Source organism: Dermacentor silvarum, chromosome 9 (assembly GCF_013339745.2).
Source record: "Dermacentor silvarum isolate Dsil-2018 chromosome 9, BIME_Dsil_1.4, whole genome shotgun sequence".
Classification (NCBI taxonomy): domain Eukaryota; kingdom Metazoa; phylum Arthropoda; class Arachnida; order Ixodida; family Ixodidae; genus Dermacentor; species Dermacentor silvarum.
In genome coordinates this window covers 118,369,487-118,390,484 of record NC_051162.1, presented here as the reverse complement: position 1 = coordinate 118,390,484, position 20,998 = coordinate 118,369,487, and the positions used below count along the sequence as shown (strand labels likewise).

Here is a 20,998-nt window from a genome sequence, read left to right as displayed (position 1 = left end):
GAAATTAAACATTTTATTTGCAAAAAGCCGGTCATTGACTTTTTTTACACATACTTGTTAACTTACATTATCATCTGCATGCGCAACATGTCGTAGAATGTCACGGTGAGTTACTAAGTCAGAATTAGGCACGCTCGTTGGGTGGTTTGGGAGCCGTGTAGAGTCCACAGTGCTCCACACAGCTTGTGAAATGAACTATAGGTCATTGGAGTTAACTTACGCGAACAGGACCTAACTTCGTTGTCCCAGTTAGGGTAGCTAGCGCGTGTGCACCTCAAACTCCATGCAGTGCTTAAAAAAGAGAAAGTATAGTACAGTTGAACCCACTTAAGGGGGGAGACGGGTCTTTGGGACCGGAAAATGGTGAAAAAGTCGATTTTTTTTATATGGCATTTTAGCGTTCTGCGAGCATTTTTCTATCTGTCTGCCAATTTTCACACGCCAGAAATCGGTAATTTATTCGTAATAACATTTCAAACAGCACGCGCGAGTCGAGCTCGCGCGGAATCCGACGCCAAAACGGCAGTTTTCTTTCGACGCAGAGCTGCCGTTTCGCGAACACCGTAGACGCCATCTTGGTCTCGTTTGAAAGAGCATTTCTTCGTTTTGAAATTCCCGCTGTCGCCACTTCGTTTCACTCATTGGTTGTTTAGAAAAAAGCCAACAAAAAAAAGCAACATGCGCAATGCTATTGGCTGCTGGGCGCACGTGAGGTCACGGAGCCATCTCATTGGCTGAGCGTGACCCGCGTCGTCTGCTTGGCGCGTCGCAACGCAAAAAAAAACGTGACAGTTGGGCCGCCATTTTGCCAGCACTTCGATCTGCGCGCTTACGACCAAAGCTCTCGCAATGCCTGGTTCAGCGCGAAAGTTCCATTCGCGGAATAAGTTTGGCAAGAAAAGGAAGAAGTCTTTGGCCAACAACTTCAAGGCTCGTCTACCACCGGGAAGCGTCGACGAAGAACGTGATGGGTCGCCAGCCGCCGCCGCCGATGTAAGCTTGTCGGGCGTCTGCGATGCTCCGACAGATAACAGCCGCGTCTGCGACGAAGGAAAGAAGCCGCTGCCGCGTCGATCAGCGGAACGCGCGGATGAAGATCGAGGCTCCGTGTCACCCACCCCAGCCGCCGACAAAGAGCGATTCGCCGAGTCGCCCGAGGCCGCTGACGGAGAATTAGGCCTCGCTGGCCAGCCAGCCTGCGGAGTTACGACAAACAGCGGCCGCGTGCGCCGCGATACTTTGATGCTGACGCCGTCAGATCTGCAGGCAAGGCAGACAAAAGCCGATACAAAACTCCTTGCTTCAACCGCCGCGACGAAAAGAAAACTTGATTTTTTTGATGACAGCAACGACGCACCGGCCAGCGCTGCTCCGACTCAACAGAGCGACAAGGAGAGTTTCTTCATTGCCGATATTCAGTGTTTGAGTGGACTGCTCGGCGTTCTAAAATGCAAATTTTGCGGCGGCGGCAACGTCAGCTTGTACAAACGCGAGAGAGAGTATGGCCTTGCCGTGAAAGCCGTGTGTCAGCTGTGCAAACTGGGGACATCGCGGAAGGATGGAGTTCTCCGCGGGTGGACGGCGATCAGAAAGTGAATCCGTTCGCCGTGAACATCCTCGCCGCTCGAGCGATGCAGTCTACTGGCAATCGTCAAGCAGCAATGAATGACATTTTTTCTACTATGAACATTTCCCATCGCGGTCTCCATAAAAAAACGTGGCAGGGATATGTCAAACAAAAGTTGACTCCTGCAGCAACTCGCGCAGCCGAAAAAGTCACCAGCGAGTGCGCGACGTCAGTTCGGCAACTTTATAAAGAACTGGACATTCAAAACGCCAACAACATTGCCGTTTCATTTGACGGCTCGTGGATGACACGCGGGCACTCGTCTCACATAGGTGTGGGCGCGGTGATTGAACTCTTCACTGGGCTAGTGCTCGACTATGTTGTGTTGAGCAACTTCTGTGCCGGGTGCGAACGAGGGCACCGAGCGGCTGAGTCTACACGCAAGCATGCAAGCACCGAGCGTGTCCAGCAGGCACTAAAGCGCCACTACAACGCTAAGCTGCAGTCAGACTATATCCCTGGTGGCTTTTAGCACCTGCATTGAAAAATATCCACATTCTACTTGTTATTTTTTAAATAAACTGTGTGCTATTTGTTTTTTGCACTTTTCTCAACATGTAAATTTATGACTCTTTTCAATTTTGAGGCCTACATATCTCGGCACCTAGGGCAGGTACAACAATAATTCTTTTTGCAATGGAAACCTAAATGCATACACAATCCAAGTATGCAAGCAGATTTTTGAGCACAAGCCTTCATAATTAATTAATCGTTAAAATTATAACTGCATGGCAGGTGCTTTTCAAAGAGTAAAGTTTGTTGTGCTGTAAAATAGCTAAGAATGGCCAAATAAAAAAAGTGCTTGCATTATATCAATCTTCAGTCATTAGTCTATTCAGCCATAGCTTAAATATAATTTTTAATTAAACACTTTTTTTCCTATTGTGTCCTTAAACAATGGAAGATGAACTTCAGTTATCTCAGGAACAAAATAACTTACTGGAAAAGTAATTACATATTTGAAATCAGCAGAAAAAACTACACAAGCCAGTGCAGTTGCATTAAAATTGATGGATAAATAAAGAAAAAGTGTCTAAAATGAGTCTGTCCCCTTAAGGGGGGAGGAGGGGATGAAAAATAACTTTTTTGTTTCTTGACAGAAAGGGCTGAAATTTGGCACACACACTGTACATTGCAATAGAGAGGCAAATCTAAAATTTCATTACGATATCTTCATTAGTTTTTGTTTTATAAGAATTTACAAAAGTTTACAAGTCCCTTGCTCGTGGAAAGCCTGGCACAGTAACGAAACATGGTACGAAACTGGGAATACTGTGTATGTTCGCCCAAATGTCTAATCTATATCAAGACAGTGTTAGATTTTTTTGTTAGTCCCCTTATAATTTTTTACTCGATATGGCATGCACGTGCCTTGTGTTTCACTGCATAGAGCCATGTAGTTATTCTGAAATAATTAAATAATGGAAAAATAAATGAACATTTCAAGACTGTCTTGATGTGCAGCACAGTTTATGGATCACAGCAAAACAAACTGGACCAAAATCGGTCCAGCCATTGTTGTGCTATGCTTTCCACGAGCGAGGTGACCAACAAAAAAAACACTATTGAGAAAACGACCTGCAAAGTTTTGCAAGCAGTGCAGGTTTATTAGAACGCATCAGGGCGGTAATTTTTGGCATCAGTGCTGCCAAGCATCTTCTTGTACCTTTGCCTCTTCGTTTGGTGGGCTTTGAAAATTTCATAGCCTGGCTAGTCCATCAAATTGAACTTCCGTTCAGTTGTGGACATCGCGCGAAGGGAGTCGCGCACGCTGCATGTTTGCGATTCTGCCGTCACCGCTGACACGAAACGCATCTGAATCGTGCGCCGTTCAGGCGACTATTTGTCCGGTGAATCTTCGGTTATCACACTGTAGCTCGTCGACGGTTGGGGCTCGCTCAGAGGCGGCGTGTCCGTGTCGCACGATGCACCAAACTAAGTACACCGTCTTTGCCGGTGATGGTGACCTTCGACCCGCGTCGATACGATCTCGGCTGATTCGCGCGGCCGTACGCCGAGGCGCGTCTTCCGTCCACTGCGTTGTCGGTACCGATGGCACAGGGCAATTGTCGGTTTCGCTGCTTTAGTCAGACGGTGCAAGATAGCGTGGCACGTAATCCACGGTGCAAGGTAGCGCGGCACGTTCAGTCGGGTGCTCCTCCGCTTCTCCCGCTAATCCCCGTATTTTTCTCGCCGTAGGAGGCTTGCGCTTCCGTATTCAGAAGGCGTGCTTCGTCCAAACTTTCATCTCCAACAAGCTACGATCCATAACTAAACTGGGCGCTCTCAGAAATCCGAATTCTGCATGTCAAGTGAAGACGCCGGCATGGTTTGCGAAGCAGACAACTGCGGTTGCCATCTTGCCCGCTGCCGCAGCAGTAACCAATGGGAAGACGCCTTTCACCACGGCAGCCAATCAGAGGCCCGCTTTCATCGGAGGGCCCGTGTGACTACCTCCAGCAGACCCGCGCTTCTTTTGTGTTTGTGCGTGTGTTACAAGATGGCGACGACCGACGAATTGAGAAGTGGAACGGCGAAACTTTGAGCTTTCGAACGATACCAAGATGGCGGCGCTCGGTGGCGGGAAATACGAGATATGGCTTCGTGAACGGCGGTGATTTTGCGCGATTTAAAGCTGTTTTCTCGCCCTGCGCACTGACAAATTAATTCTTTTCGGGCACTTTTAGCGCGTTTTCAGCCAAACCATTTTGATACAGCGTAGATTAGGCGTTGCAGATACCGAAATGCGGGGTTTCCAAAAACCGATTTTTCTCGTGATTTTCGCGATCTGATCCCCGCGTCCCCCCTTAAACGATACCGGTTTTAACAATATATCGGTTATAACAATAAGAAGCTGCTGCACCGTCATATTTTGTATGTTTTCTATGGTGAAATAACCCGCTTACTACATTGTCCCCATGCCGCATTATCGGTTATAACGATGAAGTCTGGCTACTGGGTGTCCCTGCCGAAAGAGAATGGAATGCGAAATCCTTGAAAATAAAAAATAAAATAAATTTGAGCCGCTGCACGTCGCCGCCGCGCGTTGTTTTCCAGCCCTCTCCGCATTGCCAGCCTCGTGCACCTCTCTCCCATCTCCCTTCACCCCTCCAAATACAAATGGGCTGCGCCCATAGCTCTACACCGCGCCACCCTCTGAAACAAGAATGGACCACGCCAACGGTGCTGAGAGCAGATAGCGCTGGGCATTGCTCATGGCTGCTCTTGCTACGCATTTCTGCCGACGGATAAAGTCGCTCGTGCTCATCTTTGTTGGTTGCATCGAAGTTGTTCTGGGCCACGGGGTTTCGCCCGTTTCGCAGCCTCGTTTACCTCACCGCCAAAACGGAAGATGGCTGATCCACCCACTGATCATTGGCAATGCACGACGTTGCCGGTGAAAAGAAAGCGCACTGCTATAGATTTGGAAACGGAAGTGCTTCAAACCGATGAGGCGATCGTCGCGAACATGCTCGCATCGGATAGCGACGGTGACAGTGACGACGGCAGCGATGACACGGTAGGGCAGGCTGCCTCAACGTTGTCCTCGCAGGAGGCCCTGCAGATGATTCAGTCCCTCTGGGGCTTCGTTCTCACGAGGGACCTTCGTGGGATAAGGATGTCGGCAAGCTTCGCGTAAAGCAAGCAAGGCTGAAGGACATGGGGTTTTCTCGGGCAAGCCTGTGAGAAGTGCGTGGCGATATGCTTCTGGCGAGCTCGCCTCAGCGTTTCTTCTGATTTCTGAAGCTGAGAGACTGCTGCGGCAACCTTCTTGCATTCTTTAAAAGGCCCCTTTTGAGGCCACCAAAATGATGCCTCGGGCGGAGCTTGCATGTCATTTAACGGCCGTGACCCCGCTTTGCAGTTGTTATAACAGTGCCATGCCGACAGCCGCGGCTTGTTACATGCGATCGGAGCACACAGGAAGCAGAGTTAAACAGTTAAGCAAGTCAACTGAACCAGCAGCCGGAAGGAGGGAGGTGGAGGCACTATTATAGTTTTCTCACAACAGCTCTGCCATCCCCCTATTGGTTTTTTTATGCAGCCCAGTTATATCGGTTATAACAACGGAATTTTCATGGAACTTGAATATTGTTCGACTGTATGTGGTTCTGGAATTCGAGGAGAAATCGGGTTTGACCCAATTCTCCTGAAACATGTTTGGGGTGTAAAACTTGGGTTTGACCCGAAAACGAACAACCCCATATATAAGTGGTGTACTTGAGAGCCATGTATAATACATCAATTTTGCCCACTTTAGATGTACAGTCGACGTCCAATTTCCCGGACGCCCGAAATTCCGGACGTGCCTGATTTCCCGGACTCATCTGTGGCACCGTCAAGTTTCTCATAGAGTCAATGTATTAAAAAGTCCGAAATTCCGGACGCTTATAGCCTTCGCCATCCGATTTCCCGGACTTTTTACTGTTAACCGCCGACCGAAAGTCACCACCGACGCCGCCATTTTGGCTGTTTTCATATCCTCGAACCCACCATGCACCGCGCCGCGGCTGCCGTAACCTCGAAACCGCACGTGTCAATCCGTTGCCAGCCGTAGCTTAGCCAAGCCAAACCTCTGTGTTCGCGTGTTGTTTTGTCAGCTCTGCCAGCTCTGCGGTCGTGTCTGCGGTTGATCGTTTGCTGCTGCGCGCTATCTTCAGTGATCACGTTTCCCGACCTTCAGCATCCACCGAGTTCCTAGCTGTTTCGTGCTGCGCTTTTCGTCGAGCGGATTCGCCGTTTACAGCGATGGCACCGACTGCTCCTTCGTCTTCGTCCGCGCCTTCGAACGAACTGCCAACCGCGAACTGCCCTCCGTGGACGAACTGACGAAATGACGGAACTGCCATCCGCGGACGTTGCCTTCGACGATCTGCGCGCTGCCGGCGTGTCGATTCCAGCCGGGATAACCTTTGAGGGCTTCGCCGACGCTGACAAAGACCTCGAGCTATGTGCGGAGTTGACCGATGACGAAATCATTCAAGTTACGGAGGATTCCGACGACTCCGACACCGAGAACGAAGAGCCAGCTCCTACACAGCCAACGAGCTCGGAGTTGACGCGAGCACTGATGACACTGTCATCGGTGTACAGCGGCAACATGACGTTGACTGAAATTGAGGCAGACATGATCGCGGGCAAGCGGACCGTGCAAAAGAAAATAAGCGACTTCTTTGCGCCCAAGTGCTGACCTATGAGGTAGCGCCGGCCACGTCGTATTTTTTTTTTTTTTAACGGCTCTTTTTAGAGCCACCTAAACGATGCATTGGCTGAATAGCAATGAGAATCTTGTACTCCGGCCGTGACCCTCTCCGTCAGCGAAAAATACCTACCAAAAAGGTGCGTTTTCACGTGCATTCGTTTTTCCGGACTGCCCGATTTTCCGGACGTTTTCGCGGTCCCTTGAGGGTCCGGGAAATCGGACGTCGACTGTACTACAGTCAGCGTCCGATTTTTTGAACGCCCTAGGGTGCATAAGAACGTCTGAAAAATCAGGCAGTCCAAAAAAAAAAATGCATGGCTTTTACTGCCCCCAAGCGCTCAAATTGGCACGGGCATGTCCGAAATGGCCGTAAAGGGCCTCTAAGTACACTAGGCATATCGGTGCTCAGGCTGACGGGAGACGTTGGGTGCACGCATGTATAATTATGTAATACATACTGTGTTGCATGACAATGGCCCCCTTCCGCTTTTGATATTGCGGCAGAGCTGACTTCTGGGAATCGTCATTATGCAACACCAGTCATCAGCGAGGTATGACAAAGGCAGAGTCAGCACCATTGCCAACAGCTGTGAATTCTTTCAATGAAAAACACAGCACCGAACAGTAGGAAGCTTGGTAGCGAACCTTAAAGCAGCTAAGGCTAGTGTTGTCAAGGTGGCATCAAATTCAGAGCAATGGTTGCCAAGAAAAGCGATTTCTCCTTTCTCATGTATTTAGGATAGGAGCCCCGAGCTATAGCTCCCTCTTAAGTTTCATACTTTGTTTCAAAGTACATTGTGATTATTTTGCGGAGGACGTTGCAGATGTGAGCCTATTTACCACTGAACGAGCAGAGTGACACCATTTTTCGACTAGTGGCCATAGTGCACCGCTCGCACTTGCGAAAGACATAATATGTCGCGTACTGGAAGCACACAGGTGCACAAGTAATGTGTGATTTGATGTAAAGTAGTTACAGTTGACTCCTGTTAAATGACGGGACTGATTGAATAATCTAGCAGATCAATTTAAACAACATGCAGAAAGAACGCAAAAGACACCACTGATTCATTTGGCAGTACGTGTTTGCCTGATTCTAATATACCTAGGAACCAAATGTGCACCTGGTTTCTATGTGTTCAAAGTAGAAAACTAATGCAGAAATGATATTAAAGCTCCTGAACACAGTATAAATGTAATGTGTGCCCAAGTTTTTAGCGAGAAAAATGGGCAAGGGCCTAATATGTGGTGCACAATGGCAGCCACTTTCCCTAAAGCCAGCTTCGCTGCACAGTTTTTTAGTCAGCTTAGCAGTGATACATCGTGTTATGCGGTAAAGCACGAAAGCTGCAAAGGCAGTTTCGGTGCGTGTTGGAATTGGGTAAATACCATAATCAGACATTGTGAGTTATGGTTATTGCTTGAAAATCTTCGTAGGGCAGGCTGAAAATAGCTGTTTTCAACAGGAGGTGACGTGTGTTCACCGCATTCACTGTTCCATAAGCTCTGTGGAGACAGATGCTGCCACTAAAGGGGTCACTATTGTGGTCACCATAGAGGTCAAGCGTGTGCATGCTGATGAGTCAAGTTCGAAATGCCAGTGAAGCTCAATTTTTGGATCGAATTAAAGAATGTTTGGGCCCACAGAAAGACATCGGCGCTGGCCGGAACCTTCGGCTGAGATCGAATTATGCGAAATCTTGAATTAAGCAGAGTTGAATTAATGAAAGTCTACTGTATTCCGTGGAAAGCTTCGGAAATAAACGGCAATCGGACTGCGAAACATGCGGGGCGAAGCTTCTACAAGCGCACTACTTACACGTCGACTTCTGCAGCCTTGCCTGCTAAGTATGAAGCAGAGCATAAGTACACGTCATCATTGTCGGAGGCAGGGGGAGGCATTGAATAGGAACACGCTTTCTCAGGCCGTTTCGAGGAGGCATCAACCATCCTGGCGGAGATGGAGGCACGCATCCCTGACCTCTTGGAGCCGACGCTGCGCCGGATCAACGTTGAGCGGCGGCGAGGCTGTCCTGAGAAGGTGGAGGAGCTGTACCGAAAGTGTATCTCGCAGACGGAGACCACTTCGCTCAAAAGCCACTTCGCCGGCAAGCTGGCCCGGTTCCTTTGCAAGGTAAGCCGAGGGCTGGCCCGATACGGCAGGGGTTGCACTTTTGCATGACTTTGTCTTGGACTTTGGGACGAGATTCCTTTATTTATATTTTCTTGCTGATGTGGGGTTGTCAATGTGTGAAGGGCCCTCGCTGTGTTGGAGAGAGAAAAGAGACACTTGGTGCGATCTCCGTCTATGTCATGACTTCAGGTAATTCAAGTGCGCTAGGTTGGGCTTTCTCGACTGCTCGGGCATTCCAGACGTCATAGTGCAGCCCTTCGAATTTGGCCTCTTGCCATTGAAATTCACACATCTGTTCTCGGCCGTCGTGTTTTGGAGATGATTACACATTGCTACGCTGACAGTGTACCTTTTTCTGCAAGCATCTTCATGCCAATATAAATCTCGTTGAGCTAGAAGATACAGCAGGTTAATTAACCTGTACTCTTTGTCCGTAACACCTCCGCAAGGTGTCAAAATTGGGACTGAATTGTCCAACACGCATGGATCGTTACAACGGGCTGAGCACACGTCTGGTCTGCGCGTAGCACCGTATGGGTCCGAGATTTACAGTGGAAAGGCTGTTTCTCGAAACCTTCACAGCTTGCGGCGTTGAGTTGTAACCAACTTTCCTTTTTCTATCTTCCACCAGGTTCAGAACAAGTTGGAAAATGCCAAGGAAGTGCTGAAAGAGGCCCTTGACCGGGAGCCGGTGAGTCTGTTGGCGTCGGTTTTTCTCACTCGGGAAGATGCTGACTACAGTTCTGCTTTTTTTTCCTTCCTTCTCTTATTTTTTTCTTCGTCCGCAACCACAGTGGTTTCAGTCATCGAAGACCGCCTTCCCTCGTCAACCCTGCAACTGGCGTTATAATTATGAGCCCTGTTGACTGTGTTGAGCAGTAGCAACCTGTCTGATGTGAAATCTTAAAGAGGCTTGGTTGCCCTGTAAGGTCGAATGAAAAGTGGCATGGAAAGCTCCCCTGACACCCTCATTTTTGCTAGAGAGTTGTACAGTGCTAGGTGTGCCTGGGCTTGTGATGGCTAAGGAGAAGTGATGCCATTTTTTTCTGCATAGGCCTTGGAGAGCGAAAGATGAAAGGAAAGCCTGGGGTTGGAAAAAAAAAAGAATGAGGATACACCTTGGGCTAGAGCTAGCCACGTGTTCTTGTGCATCCCACAGGCCACTAGAGTGACACCATTGTTACTGCTTAGCCTCATTAGACCTGGAAACTTGAAGGCACAACGTTGCATGCTCGCCTTAGGAAGAGTTGGACGGCCACCGATTAGGCATAGTGCTAGGCTTTACAGGTAGGGTGGTGCTTTTCTCCCCTCTGCCCCACAATACAACACATGCACACACACGCCTTCTGCAACCACAGCTGCGACCAACTCTGGGGGTGTGAAGCGGAAGCTGGGGGCAGAGGAGTGAGTAAAAAAAAGAAATCGGACGCCACTCGGCGCTCTCGTGCTCCAGCCGTCGTCGTCACTTGTCTAACTGCTCGCACTCTGTTCTCTCTCCCGTCCCCTGTCCCCTCCCCTTCCTCTTTGCCTCCACTCCGCTGCGGCACCACCTTCGCGTGGCCGTTGATAAACCGGTGTTTCACCGGCATTGGACCAACCTGTTTAATGCTGTGGTGGTGCTGCATCTCGGCGGCCACTGGTGAACCAATGTTCTGCCGGCGTTCCCCAACTTGCTGCTGCTGCGGTGGTGCTGTGTCACGGCGGTCGTGGATGATTCTACATTCTGCCGGCTTTCCCGGCCCGCTTCCTGTCGTGGTGGCCGTTGCTGTCTCCATCTGTGTCGACGCACTGCAACTGCAGACGAACACACGGCTCTACATGCAACTGGCAGACCTGGGATACCAGCAGTGCCCGCCCGACGAGACCCTGGTGCTGGAGGCCTTCGACCTGGCCATTGGCAACTCCCAGTTGCCGGCCACCGACAAGCTTGTCTTCCTCCAGAGAAAGCTAGAGTTCCTCGAGGACTTTGGCAGTGACGTGACCAAGTAAGTGGTGCTTGGGTGTTTCTCTGTGCAATGCGGTGTGCCAATTGCATGATAGGGCCTGGCAGGATTATTACCCAAGTGTCTTGAATGCATCTGGAGCTGTTATGTCGGGTCCTGCCTAACGATGGTGTTTCACACTGCGCGTTTCAGCGACGAGTCTCCAATAATTTCAAATGTTCATTCAAGATGCAATAATACTAGTACAAGATCCGCAGCAAGGACGGACAAAATAAACCCTTTTAAACCATTTAGCAGCCTGATCAACTAAGATTTGTCAATTAACTATTTAATTATCTTTACGACACTATTGCCAATAAGATGTTGGTAGCTAACAATGAGCTCATAACAAAGCGGCTTGTAAAATGAATGTAAAGCGCACTAGTGCACTCGGGGGTGTGGTAAATGAAAGCTGTGGTGGCTGTGGGTGTCAGCTGACATTTGTTATATATAGAGCCCCTGACTTTATGCGGTGGAAAACATTAAATTCTGCAAATCCAGGTAGAGGAATCTGGAAAATTCCGCGGCAATGTTGAACAGACATAAGGTACATGTAACTGTTTATTTAAGAACTTTCAGCATTATTTAAAACAGAAGGAAGCTGTTGCGGCCAAGCATCAGATGACGCTTTGTACTCTCTTCACTAAGAGAATGGCGCTTGTGGGACACGTCAGTATAGCGACTGAATGATCTTTCTACGTCAACAGAGTGCAAACAAAGCATTGTACGCTGTATGACTGGCTACACGCTGACCCTCCACTGCTTTCAGCAGGCTTGCAACTTATTTATCCAAATACTGCAATGCATGGCATGCTGCACTTAAGCTCAGTTGAGTGTTCATTCAAAAGTTCCAGAAGAGAATCAAACACATGCTGTCTCTCCATACTTTTCATGGACTTGCCTTAGCAAAGGATAGTACTCAAAGTATGCAGAATGCTGCTCAACATGCTGTCTCTCCATACTTTTCATGGACTTGCCTTAGCAAAAAAGGATAGTACTCAAAGTACGCAGAATGCTGCTCAACAGCTTCAGTACACGAATTCCACCTACTTTTGACAGGTGCTGGAGGTGTTTTGGCACACTGAATCCCGCACTTTTCTAGGTGACATTTGGAGAAAGCTCTCTTTCTACTCGACAGTCGGAACGCCTTCTTCATACAGGCGACAAATTTGTCCACTAAGGGAAAAGATACCCGCAATGTACTGCCTACGATGTTTACTGTATGGGCTATACACGTAATGTTAACTGCGCCCTCGCAAGGACTTTATGTACTCATTAAATGACTTCGCCATATGAGCAGTGTTATCGCTTACAAAGCCTGTGATGTCCTTGAATTCAATTCCGTACCTCCTCGGTGTTCTCGTTACAGTGCGCCCTATCACGGGACGAGCTCACTTCATCCACGAATTTAACTTCCACTAGTACAGGTTGTAGCGAAGCACTCGCGCTTCTGGCTGACTGGACAAGCAAAACATTCACAACCGATTTTTATCGGCCATTGGTGGTTTCACCGGTAATTACCGACACCATGGTACCTTGAAACATCATCGTGCCTTGCTTCAGCAGTGGTGATTGTGGATTCCAGCATTTGCTTTCTCGGCATTCCTGAACCACCAGTGCCGTCTTCTGATGATTCTTTGCCACTTTTTCGCTTGGAAGAGTCTCTTGTTTCTGCATTCTTACGATGACGGTTGCCCTCGTGCCCGTCAATAGCTGACTTGCGCCGATGGTCTACTGCTCTCACACAAGCTCGGCAAAAAAGGACACCTCCATCTTGGTGAACGCTGGCGGGCTTGTATTCTCGACCACATTGTTTGGCCGTCTTTTTGCTTAAATGAGATACTGAGGGAGTCATCTCGATTACCAACTCAGAAAACAAAGCAAGCAGTCACATGACACACTTTCTGTTGCTGCGCAAATGTTCGATGGATAGATGACTTCAGCTACGGCTGAGCCCTTTGATTCAGGTGGCGGCTGCACCACCTAGCCGTTTTTTTTTATGTGGGTAAAATATTCTAATATAAAATTGTTTCTTCAACAGTAAAAGATGATGAGGCAATAGAAACCCTTTTACGATTAATAGGAAAATGCTACTTTTCCGTCACCTTTGGCACCTTTCACTTGATCTGCCATTTTTGAGACGCGTAGCGCCACCTTGTGAAAACTACGAGAAACCGCGTTTCTCTGTAGCATCCAAAAGCAACGTTTTTACCATTTTTTAGCAGAAAGCTAGGGCCTGTAGTTGTATATATTGCCCATTTTGTTTCTTCTCTCTAGGGTTCAAGAAGCCTTTGACGAGTACTCCAAGGTGGCCAAGGCGCAGGAGCTAGCACAGAAAAAGAGGCCAGCGGAGTGAGTCGCCCCTTTTCTTTCACGCAGCGAGACACACTGTGCAGTCGCTCATTATTTCTTTTTCTTATTTTTTACCTAACAAAAGGCCTTATCTGCAAAAGCCTTTTTGACCACTTCTTGCGCTGTCACACCATGTTGCACGTGGCTGACCTAAACCAGCGAGGAGGTGCCAGAAATTGCGCGATACTGCTGGTTTTCTACAATGTGTAGTAAGCTGCTGAACATTGATCACATGTCCCCGAATTTTTGCGTTTAATATACAGTTGGACATCACTGTAATGAAAGTCTCATCCGACATGAAAATACATCCGTTATAGCATATTGTGATGAGGGGAAAGAGAGCTTATTCAGTTGATTTCTGAGGAAGACGAAAGGAGCATCTATGTGCTGCTAAACCTGCTGGTGTGAGACATCAGGGCTCGCGATTTCGTAGCGATGCCTTCTCCCGATGCTAATGTCTTTAGCGTTTTTTTTTTTTTTTTTGCATTCATAAGTGGTCAGAGCGACACTTCGCCCAGGGTGGAGGTCTACTACAAGAGTTTGACTTATAGTGCAGAAGGACGCGGGCAAATAACTTCAGTCTCAGCCAACAGTTTTTTTTTTTGCTAAATTTACCAGCCTGTATGGCTAAGTACATGCTTGAACTGGCCAAAAACATTGTTAAATCGATACTGTGTTTTGAATTACTTAGTAAATTGCAAAAAAAATACATTGTTTGCAGTGGAACTAAGACCGGGAAATTAAATTCATTTAAGCGAAGTTCATTATATCCAGGTATGACTGCACTCCATTAAAATTGCTTTTTTGTTTTTTACCCGCATTTTTTGGGTTGAATTTGTCGCTGAAGTGATATTTGAAATTTGCACACCTGAATGAGAAAAGACTGCTCGACGCAGTTTTTGGCAACATATCAAAGGCAAATCGCCATCAAACAGAGGCAGTGGAAGCAGTGTATGTTTCTTTGAACTTCTGAATTCACAGTCATAATGGTGTGGCGTCTGGCCCTCAAAATATTTAAAGACAACTTTTGTGCCACCCAAGGCAAGTGATATGCATAAGGCAGGATGCTCTGAAGATACCACACATAGGTTTTATGTTTACTGGCACCAAATTGGCTCAAGTTTCTAAAATTAGTTGTGCTGTTTGTTTTTCTAAAGCATGTTGGATATTTATTGCGAGGCGTTGCACTTCCTACAGGAATCATTGGACCAAAAAGTTCTTTAAGTCAGTTGCTTTATTTCAGAAGGATTAGTAAACATGCCTGAGGCAGCTTTGCAAACTGAAACTTTGGCTGTGGGCTTTTTTTTTTTTTTTTCTTGCCAGAGAGCCCCAGGAGACGCCAGAGAAAAAGCCGAAGACAGCGGAGCTGAACGGAGCCGATGCAGCGGCCGCATCCGCAGCGCAAGCGATAGCCGCAGCCACGTCAAGCGCAGCAGCAGATGCCACAGCCCAGTACAACTATGCACAGCAGTGGGCTGGCTACCCGCAGGTATTTGCACGACTTGTCTCTTAATAATAATGAATGTACTCACTTGAAGAGCTTCGAACCCCCGTTTATATGACAGTCAGTGTAATATATTGACATTGCCGGAGTGTAGAGTGCATAAAGTAAGACGGCGAATACTTATACTGTGCAACATTATGTAACTTTGATATATACATGTACACAGTGTTACGATACAGTGTTCAGTGTTGTAGTACTAATAATGGCAGCAGATACCGTATTTTTGCATGTATAGCTCTTACCAAAAATACGAAATATTTAACAATAAAGTCGGGGTGCAGGTTATACAGTGCATTCCACTTATAACCATATCAAGAGGAACGAAAAATCCAATCGTTATAACCGATCATCACTATATCTGGACGGCCGGCCGTAAAAAAAAAAGTTGCTGAATATACATTTGTAATCCCAAAACCAAACTTGCCAGTTGCGATAAAAAATGACGTTTCAAGCATTAGGTGCGCTGAAATAGTCAGAAATGTGCACTTGCTTTCACGGAAGTTTCAAGTTCACAACCAGGGTGTGCATTGCGTCCAGCTGCTGCGCAAACACTGGTAGCTATAAGCGTGCATGAAATCAATGAGCGACTCGATTGACAACAGTGCGCTTTGGTTGAACATGGCGGTCGGTGTCAAAGACGTGCCATTGTCAATCTCGTCGCCACTGCCGCTGCTGAGCTCGCCTCCCTCACATAACGCCGCGCCGTCTATTGTGACAACAATCGCTCCATCGGAGATCTCTTCGCAGAACAAGGCAGCACTATCTGCACTCAGAAACTCCTCCGTCGAAGCACCACCTATTTCATCGTCAGTAGCGACGTGCTCCCAGAGTTCGGTAATGTCAGCGGCTTCCACAGTGTAGGTTTCGCCCATGGGGGTTTGGTCCTGGTGCACGAAGCCCACTTTTTCCGTTGATTGGCACGGCCACTGCTTTAGCCTTCATGATCGTGGCGCTCCCGGTTTTCATATTCGTCGATATCATCGACTGGAATAGCTTGTACTTCTTCGAGTCTTGCGAAATTTGCAGCTTTGTCTCAACCGACACAACTTTGCGCTTAGTCGGCACACCTCCCACTGCTTCCGCGGCGCATTCCGCGCTGACTGAGAGAACGAGAGAGAGGGAGACTGTAAAGGGAGCACAGGCACCGCTCGCTTATCGCTTCCCCCCCCCCCCTTTTTTTTTCCTTCCCTAATTTTCTGTGGACGCTCGCGCAACCGAAGGCGACACGTATGCGAAGCAGCTGGCGCCATCTTGTGCACACTGTGCCAACTTGCGATGCTCTCCGTAGCTTTCGCATTCGGCGCGCGGGTGGGATGTGCTGCATGGTAATGGTGGCAGATACGAACTTGCATAGGCAAACTGTTCGCCCCGTATAAGTTAAAGGAAACTTAGCGATGCAAATTTCACGGTTATTCTGCATGGAAAACGCCGCCCAGAAGCAAAATTTCTATCGTTATATCCGATGTGCGGTGAATAACATGTTATGTATGGCTTTTCTTCTCATAGCCCTAATGCATAAGTTGATACTCTTAAGTCGACTCATCGTTATAACCGATATATTGTTATATGTGGTATCGTTATAAGCGGACTGCACTGTATGCGAGTTTTGCCTTGAGGTGTGGCTTCATGGCAGCACGTGCATGCCGCTCTTCACCTGGGCCATTTCCCGTCAAGCGAGGCATAAATGTCTTCATTGCCCACTTTTAATGTCCTGTTGTTGGGACTAATAAATGGATATTTGATTTTTGGTAAGCAGCGGGGATGGCTAATTGCAATGCCTGACGTCACCAAAATGAAAAGGCCGTATTATATCTGTCACGAATCTCTTTAAGTGTTTTATATGAACATGCTTCAGAAAATGGGCATGAGCTTTTCCTACGTGTTTACTCTAGTGCGAGAAAGAAACTTAGCTCAGCGGATACTTCATTATAGGGTGGCTTGGAAATGGGCAAACAAAGGAGCAAAACATAATGAAATATCAAACAGTGTAACCGTAAAATCTTCAAGTTCAAGTGTTTAAGTTTGAGTTAAGTTTAAGTGATGTCTGGTAACATAGCTCTACAATAACATTTAATCTTAGTCGTTATACAGATGTTCCTCATTATAAATAGTTGCATCTAATGTAGAAATTTCTTGGTTGTATCCAAGATTCATTATGAGACTGTATACTTGTTACATGCCAATATAAATGAGATATTTTAGATTTATTTAGTTATATCCAATAATTCATTATGTCTGTCCATTACGTAGAGGCTTGCCTGTATGTTATCACTACAGCGCAGTGAGGTTATTCTGAAAAGTGGGACTGACATGTCGTACTGTCGATCAAAGGGTTTAAAGAACTCTGCTTTATGAAGCAGGTGGGATTATACTTTTTAACTGCCAAGATCCTTCACCACATGCAAGCGAAATGTGGCAACAGTTCTCGCGGAACACAAGACACTTGCATGCAATGTCAGTCTGGTGCGACACCTGCAACGCAATACGGCTTTGTTTTTTCTTTTTGCAGGCCTACAACTACCAGCAAGCGTGGAACGCCTACCCCGCAAGTTCGTACTACCCGACGCATTGACCGCGCGCGCCTGCGTCACTGCGCAGTAACAGACGGCCATTACTTGTACATAAGATCCTGCACACATTACCCTGCCCGCACCGCTAGTTGTCTTCACATGGTCAACGCCCTTCAGGCCCTGCCCTTTGTGTTTGACTTTTCGCCTGGACAGTTAATTGGTGGATGCGTTAGGACAGTGACAGCCTTGTTGCCAGACTTGCTGTGAACAAGTTGGAAGAGGCAACGGGAAAACAGCCGGGCGGTTATGTGTTCATATTCATTTCACTTTTGCCGACGTGCACCTCCACTGTGTCACAGTTCCCCTTTTCCCTCTCTCATTTCTTTGGTGTCTTGGAGCTTCCCGTGTTGTCGCAAGCTGTACACTATTAAAGGAACACAAGGGAGAAAGTCGCCATGTCTTACAATAAAGTGTTCTATCTTGTGTAAATCTTGATGTGTGACTGTTTTCCGTGATGTTCTCTGCACTGAGATGTGAAGTGTTCGTCGTTATACCTCGTAATAATAATTTAGCATTCGACATTAAAGTACTTTTGCTACAGCCACTGTTATAAGTGTGCACAGTGGATCGGGAGGAAAAAAGTCACGATCGGGTCTGTGTGAAAGAAAAACGGAATGCAATGTTTTTAACGGGCCGGCGAAGGGTTTCTTGTAGATCATGGTGGCCCGTCGGTGGCTTGCCGTGCCGGATACATGCCATGTGAACAGCGATAAAATACAAGCGCGCTTCATTCGATCATTAATACTCAATCATGCAATCACAGGGTGTCTACCACCAGGGAAAGCCTAAAATTTTATGGGAATTTGTCAGTTCTGCAAAGTTCAGGGGGAAAAAAATTTGCATTTTCACATCAATTGCCTAGTATTGTAGAAGTAGTAATGGCAAAGCTAGTATTATGCGATAAGGAAGCAAGATCTTAATCTGAACTTGCATAATCTAGTCTGTCCAAAGAAAGGATGCTGTATTTCACTGCCATGCAAAGAATGACAAGTCGCAATGCAAAGGCGGAGGAGGAAGAATAAGCTTTTATTGCGGAACCAGCACTTTAAGATGGCCGGGCCTAAGCCTCCCATGAGGGGACGTCGAGGGCTTGGCTCGCCGCCGCCTCACGGGCGTGCTGGGTCGCCCAGGTTTGGTCGTCGAGGGCGGAGCTCCGCAGAGCCTCGCGAAACCTCGAGCGTCCCGCTTTTTTTTTTTTTTTTTTTTTTTTTTTTCGTTGCTTCTCCATGCTTTCTACAAGCACAAAATCGGCACGGTGCAGACGGCGCCCCGTGAACACGGTTGATGTGAAACCGTTACCTGCAGCCATCGAGGACACTTGCAAAGTGCGTTGGTCCATCCTGTAGTCGACGCAATACCAGACCGACTAGCAGCAATTTTTGTTGCTGTGTGATGTCAAACCCCTTTAATTCGGAAAATCGAATAATTCGAACTTGTCCTCTGGTCCCGGCCGGCGTATGCATTATTCAATGCAATCAAACTCGTTAATTCGGACGTATTTGGCTGCACATCGGTTAATTGGGACAAGTTTCGGAGCTCGGCGAGAGAGAAACGCCGCAAATGTGCAACGCAATCGAGTTAAAAAGGCGCTATTGTCCAAACGAAACGAAGTGGCAGAGTCCGCATCGCCATATATGGCCATAGTTATCAGGCGAAATCGTACGTGAATGACAGCTACGCTGGAACGCGTCGTATCTATTTGTGCTTTTAAAGCCTTTATTCTTGCGTTTACCGCCGCGCATAACACCGCGTAGGCCGCGGGCTTTCATAATTGCGTAGTCGCCATCCATGATCGCGTCGATAGCGACCGCGGTTTCGTCCGCAGTTGTAGCAGCGAACTGTAGTTTAGTTCTGACTCGGCGCGTGCGTCGACCGCGTACCTTCAGCACCGAAATTGTTGCTGTTCATAGTTGCGTCGATAGCGGCCGCGATTTTCACCACAGCGGTTGTGGCAAACAGTTGTTTCGTTTTGACTCTATGCAAAGCTGTCGAGCATGAAGAGCACCGGCTACATCGGGATGGATCCACGGACGATCTGTTGGTGATCAGCCACTGAAAAAGTAATCTGGATATGCGTGCGGTAGTGCAAGGCATGCCGCAAATGAAGGTGCGCGTCGCGGCCGGGCTGCGGAGGAAGTCGCGACGCCTCGATCGCCGCTGCGAGAGCCAATGAGTCACGAGATGAGAATTACAGATTCCACTCTGCTTTTGTGCAAAATAGCAACAGGATTTGATCGTTCATATACTAAGTAAATGCGTGCTCACGTAATAAGCATTTGCTTGTTTTCTGGATAACCTCGATAATCCGACATTCGGTTAATTCGAACATTTTTCTTAGGTCCCGTGAAATCTGAATTAACGAGGTTTTACTGTAACATCAAAAATTGGGTAAGTTGGTACTGCACAATTCGAAACATAATAGCGCGACTTTAGGACGAGGGCAAACTGAAGGACCAACCCAACTGTCCCAAGTCCTGCTGTAACATTTCAAATTTGCTTGGCCTGGCTGTTTTTCACACGTCCTGTCGTCTGCACTGTTTTGCCGTAATGTATGCACACCAACAATCCCAACTAAGGACTCTCGTCAAATTTGCTTTTTACTGTGTGCAAACCGTTTCTGCAATGCTTTGGAATGCATTTGGACTGTTCAACGTTTCTGCATGTTCGCGATGAAGCAGCTTCTTTTTCCTGCAGTTTGTCCAATTCGTGTCGCATACCAGCTCGCACAATCTTCGCTTACATAAGCGATGGCAATTAACCTTTGTCGTCTTTCTCATTTTTTTCCTTTTTCATGTTTTGTCTTCGCATAGCAGCAATGTTGAAATTCTTGTTAGCATTGCATGGGCTCCGCTCTTCTCACAATTCTAGAAATATTGGTACGAGAGCCACAGAGGGAGATCGGGTAACCACAAAGAAAGTCGAGAGGAAGCTTCTTCTCGGGGCCGACTTCGATTTCCACATTCATATACATGTGAAGTTAAAAGAGAAAGCTGAATTGTGCCAACTGCAGGAAGCCATACCTCTTACTAGTCCCCCCGCCCCGAAAAAAAAATGGAGCACGAAATTTACCAATGTGTAACAGTGCACCAAAAATGGGTATTGCAGCTATGTACAGTACATCTGCTGGTGCATCAGAAGCACACAAGGTTGATAGGAGTGAAATGGTTACAATGCTTATGAGGGTTTTGCAACAGTCCTATTCGTCAATTAGCGTTGTATTTCAAAACAGCATATAATATACATAAATTTTGCCTGCTTTATATAATGTTTTTTACTGAGTTACAGACTTCGGTGCTTCGTTTTCTAAAATTTTGCAATTTTCACAAATTTGTGTAAGGATGGCCTAAATAAAGAATACGCTCCCTACACGAGGAAATGAACATTTATTTTCTATTACTGCAACAAACCTCTTCAAATCTAGTGCAGTCGATGCAGAGAAAAATGAACTCTCTATTTGCATGTAATTTAGATAGGTGCTCCTTAGGCAAGGCTTCCTCTCAGCATCGACTTCTGAAGAGTTGGTCAGCACAGTTGAAGCATTTGTAGCCATAAGTAGCCTTGTTTCTCTGCATATCTAGCAGTTGTAGCGAACATGCAACAAGTGCATTTCACATTCATGCTGCGGC

General features: G+C 47.2%; 1 protein-coding gene across 13 annotated transcripts in view; it reads left to right on the top strand.

Moving 5' to 3' along the window:
• LOC119464155 (pre-mRNA-processing factor 39) overlaps positions 1–17,916 on the top strand; it is a 30,696-nt gene extending 12,780 nt beyond the window's left edge. For 10 of the 13 annotated variants that reach the window (XM_037725001.2, XM_049656218.1, XM_037725000.2 and 7 more), the window contains 6 exons: positions 8,756–8,964; positions 9,596–9,655; positions 10,765–10,949; positions 13,224–13,298; positions 14,622–14,787; positions 17,312–17,916. In XM_037725001.2, the coding sequence (XP_037580929.1) occupies positions 8,756–8,964; positions 9,596–9,655; positions 10,765–10,949; positions 13,224–13,298; positions 14,622–14,787; positions 17,312–17,374 (758 nt within the window). In that variant the 3' untranslated portion in view covers positions 17,375–17,916. Of the gene's footprint in view, positions 1–8,755; positions 8,965–9,086; positions 9,154–9,595; positions 9,656–9,758; positions 10,011–10,764; positions 10,950–13,223; positions 13,299–14,621; positions 14,788–17,311 lie in introns of those variants that run through there. The other 3 variants (XM_049656224.1, XM_049656223.1, XM_049656222.1) reach the window with 3 other exon arrangements.
• The last annotated feature ends 3,082 nt before the right edge of the window (positions 17,917–20,998 follow it).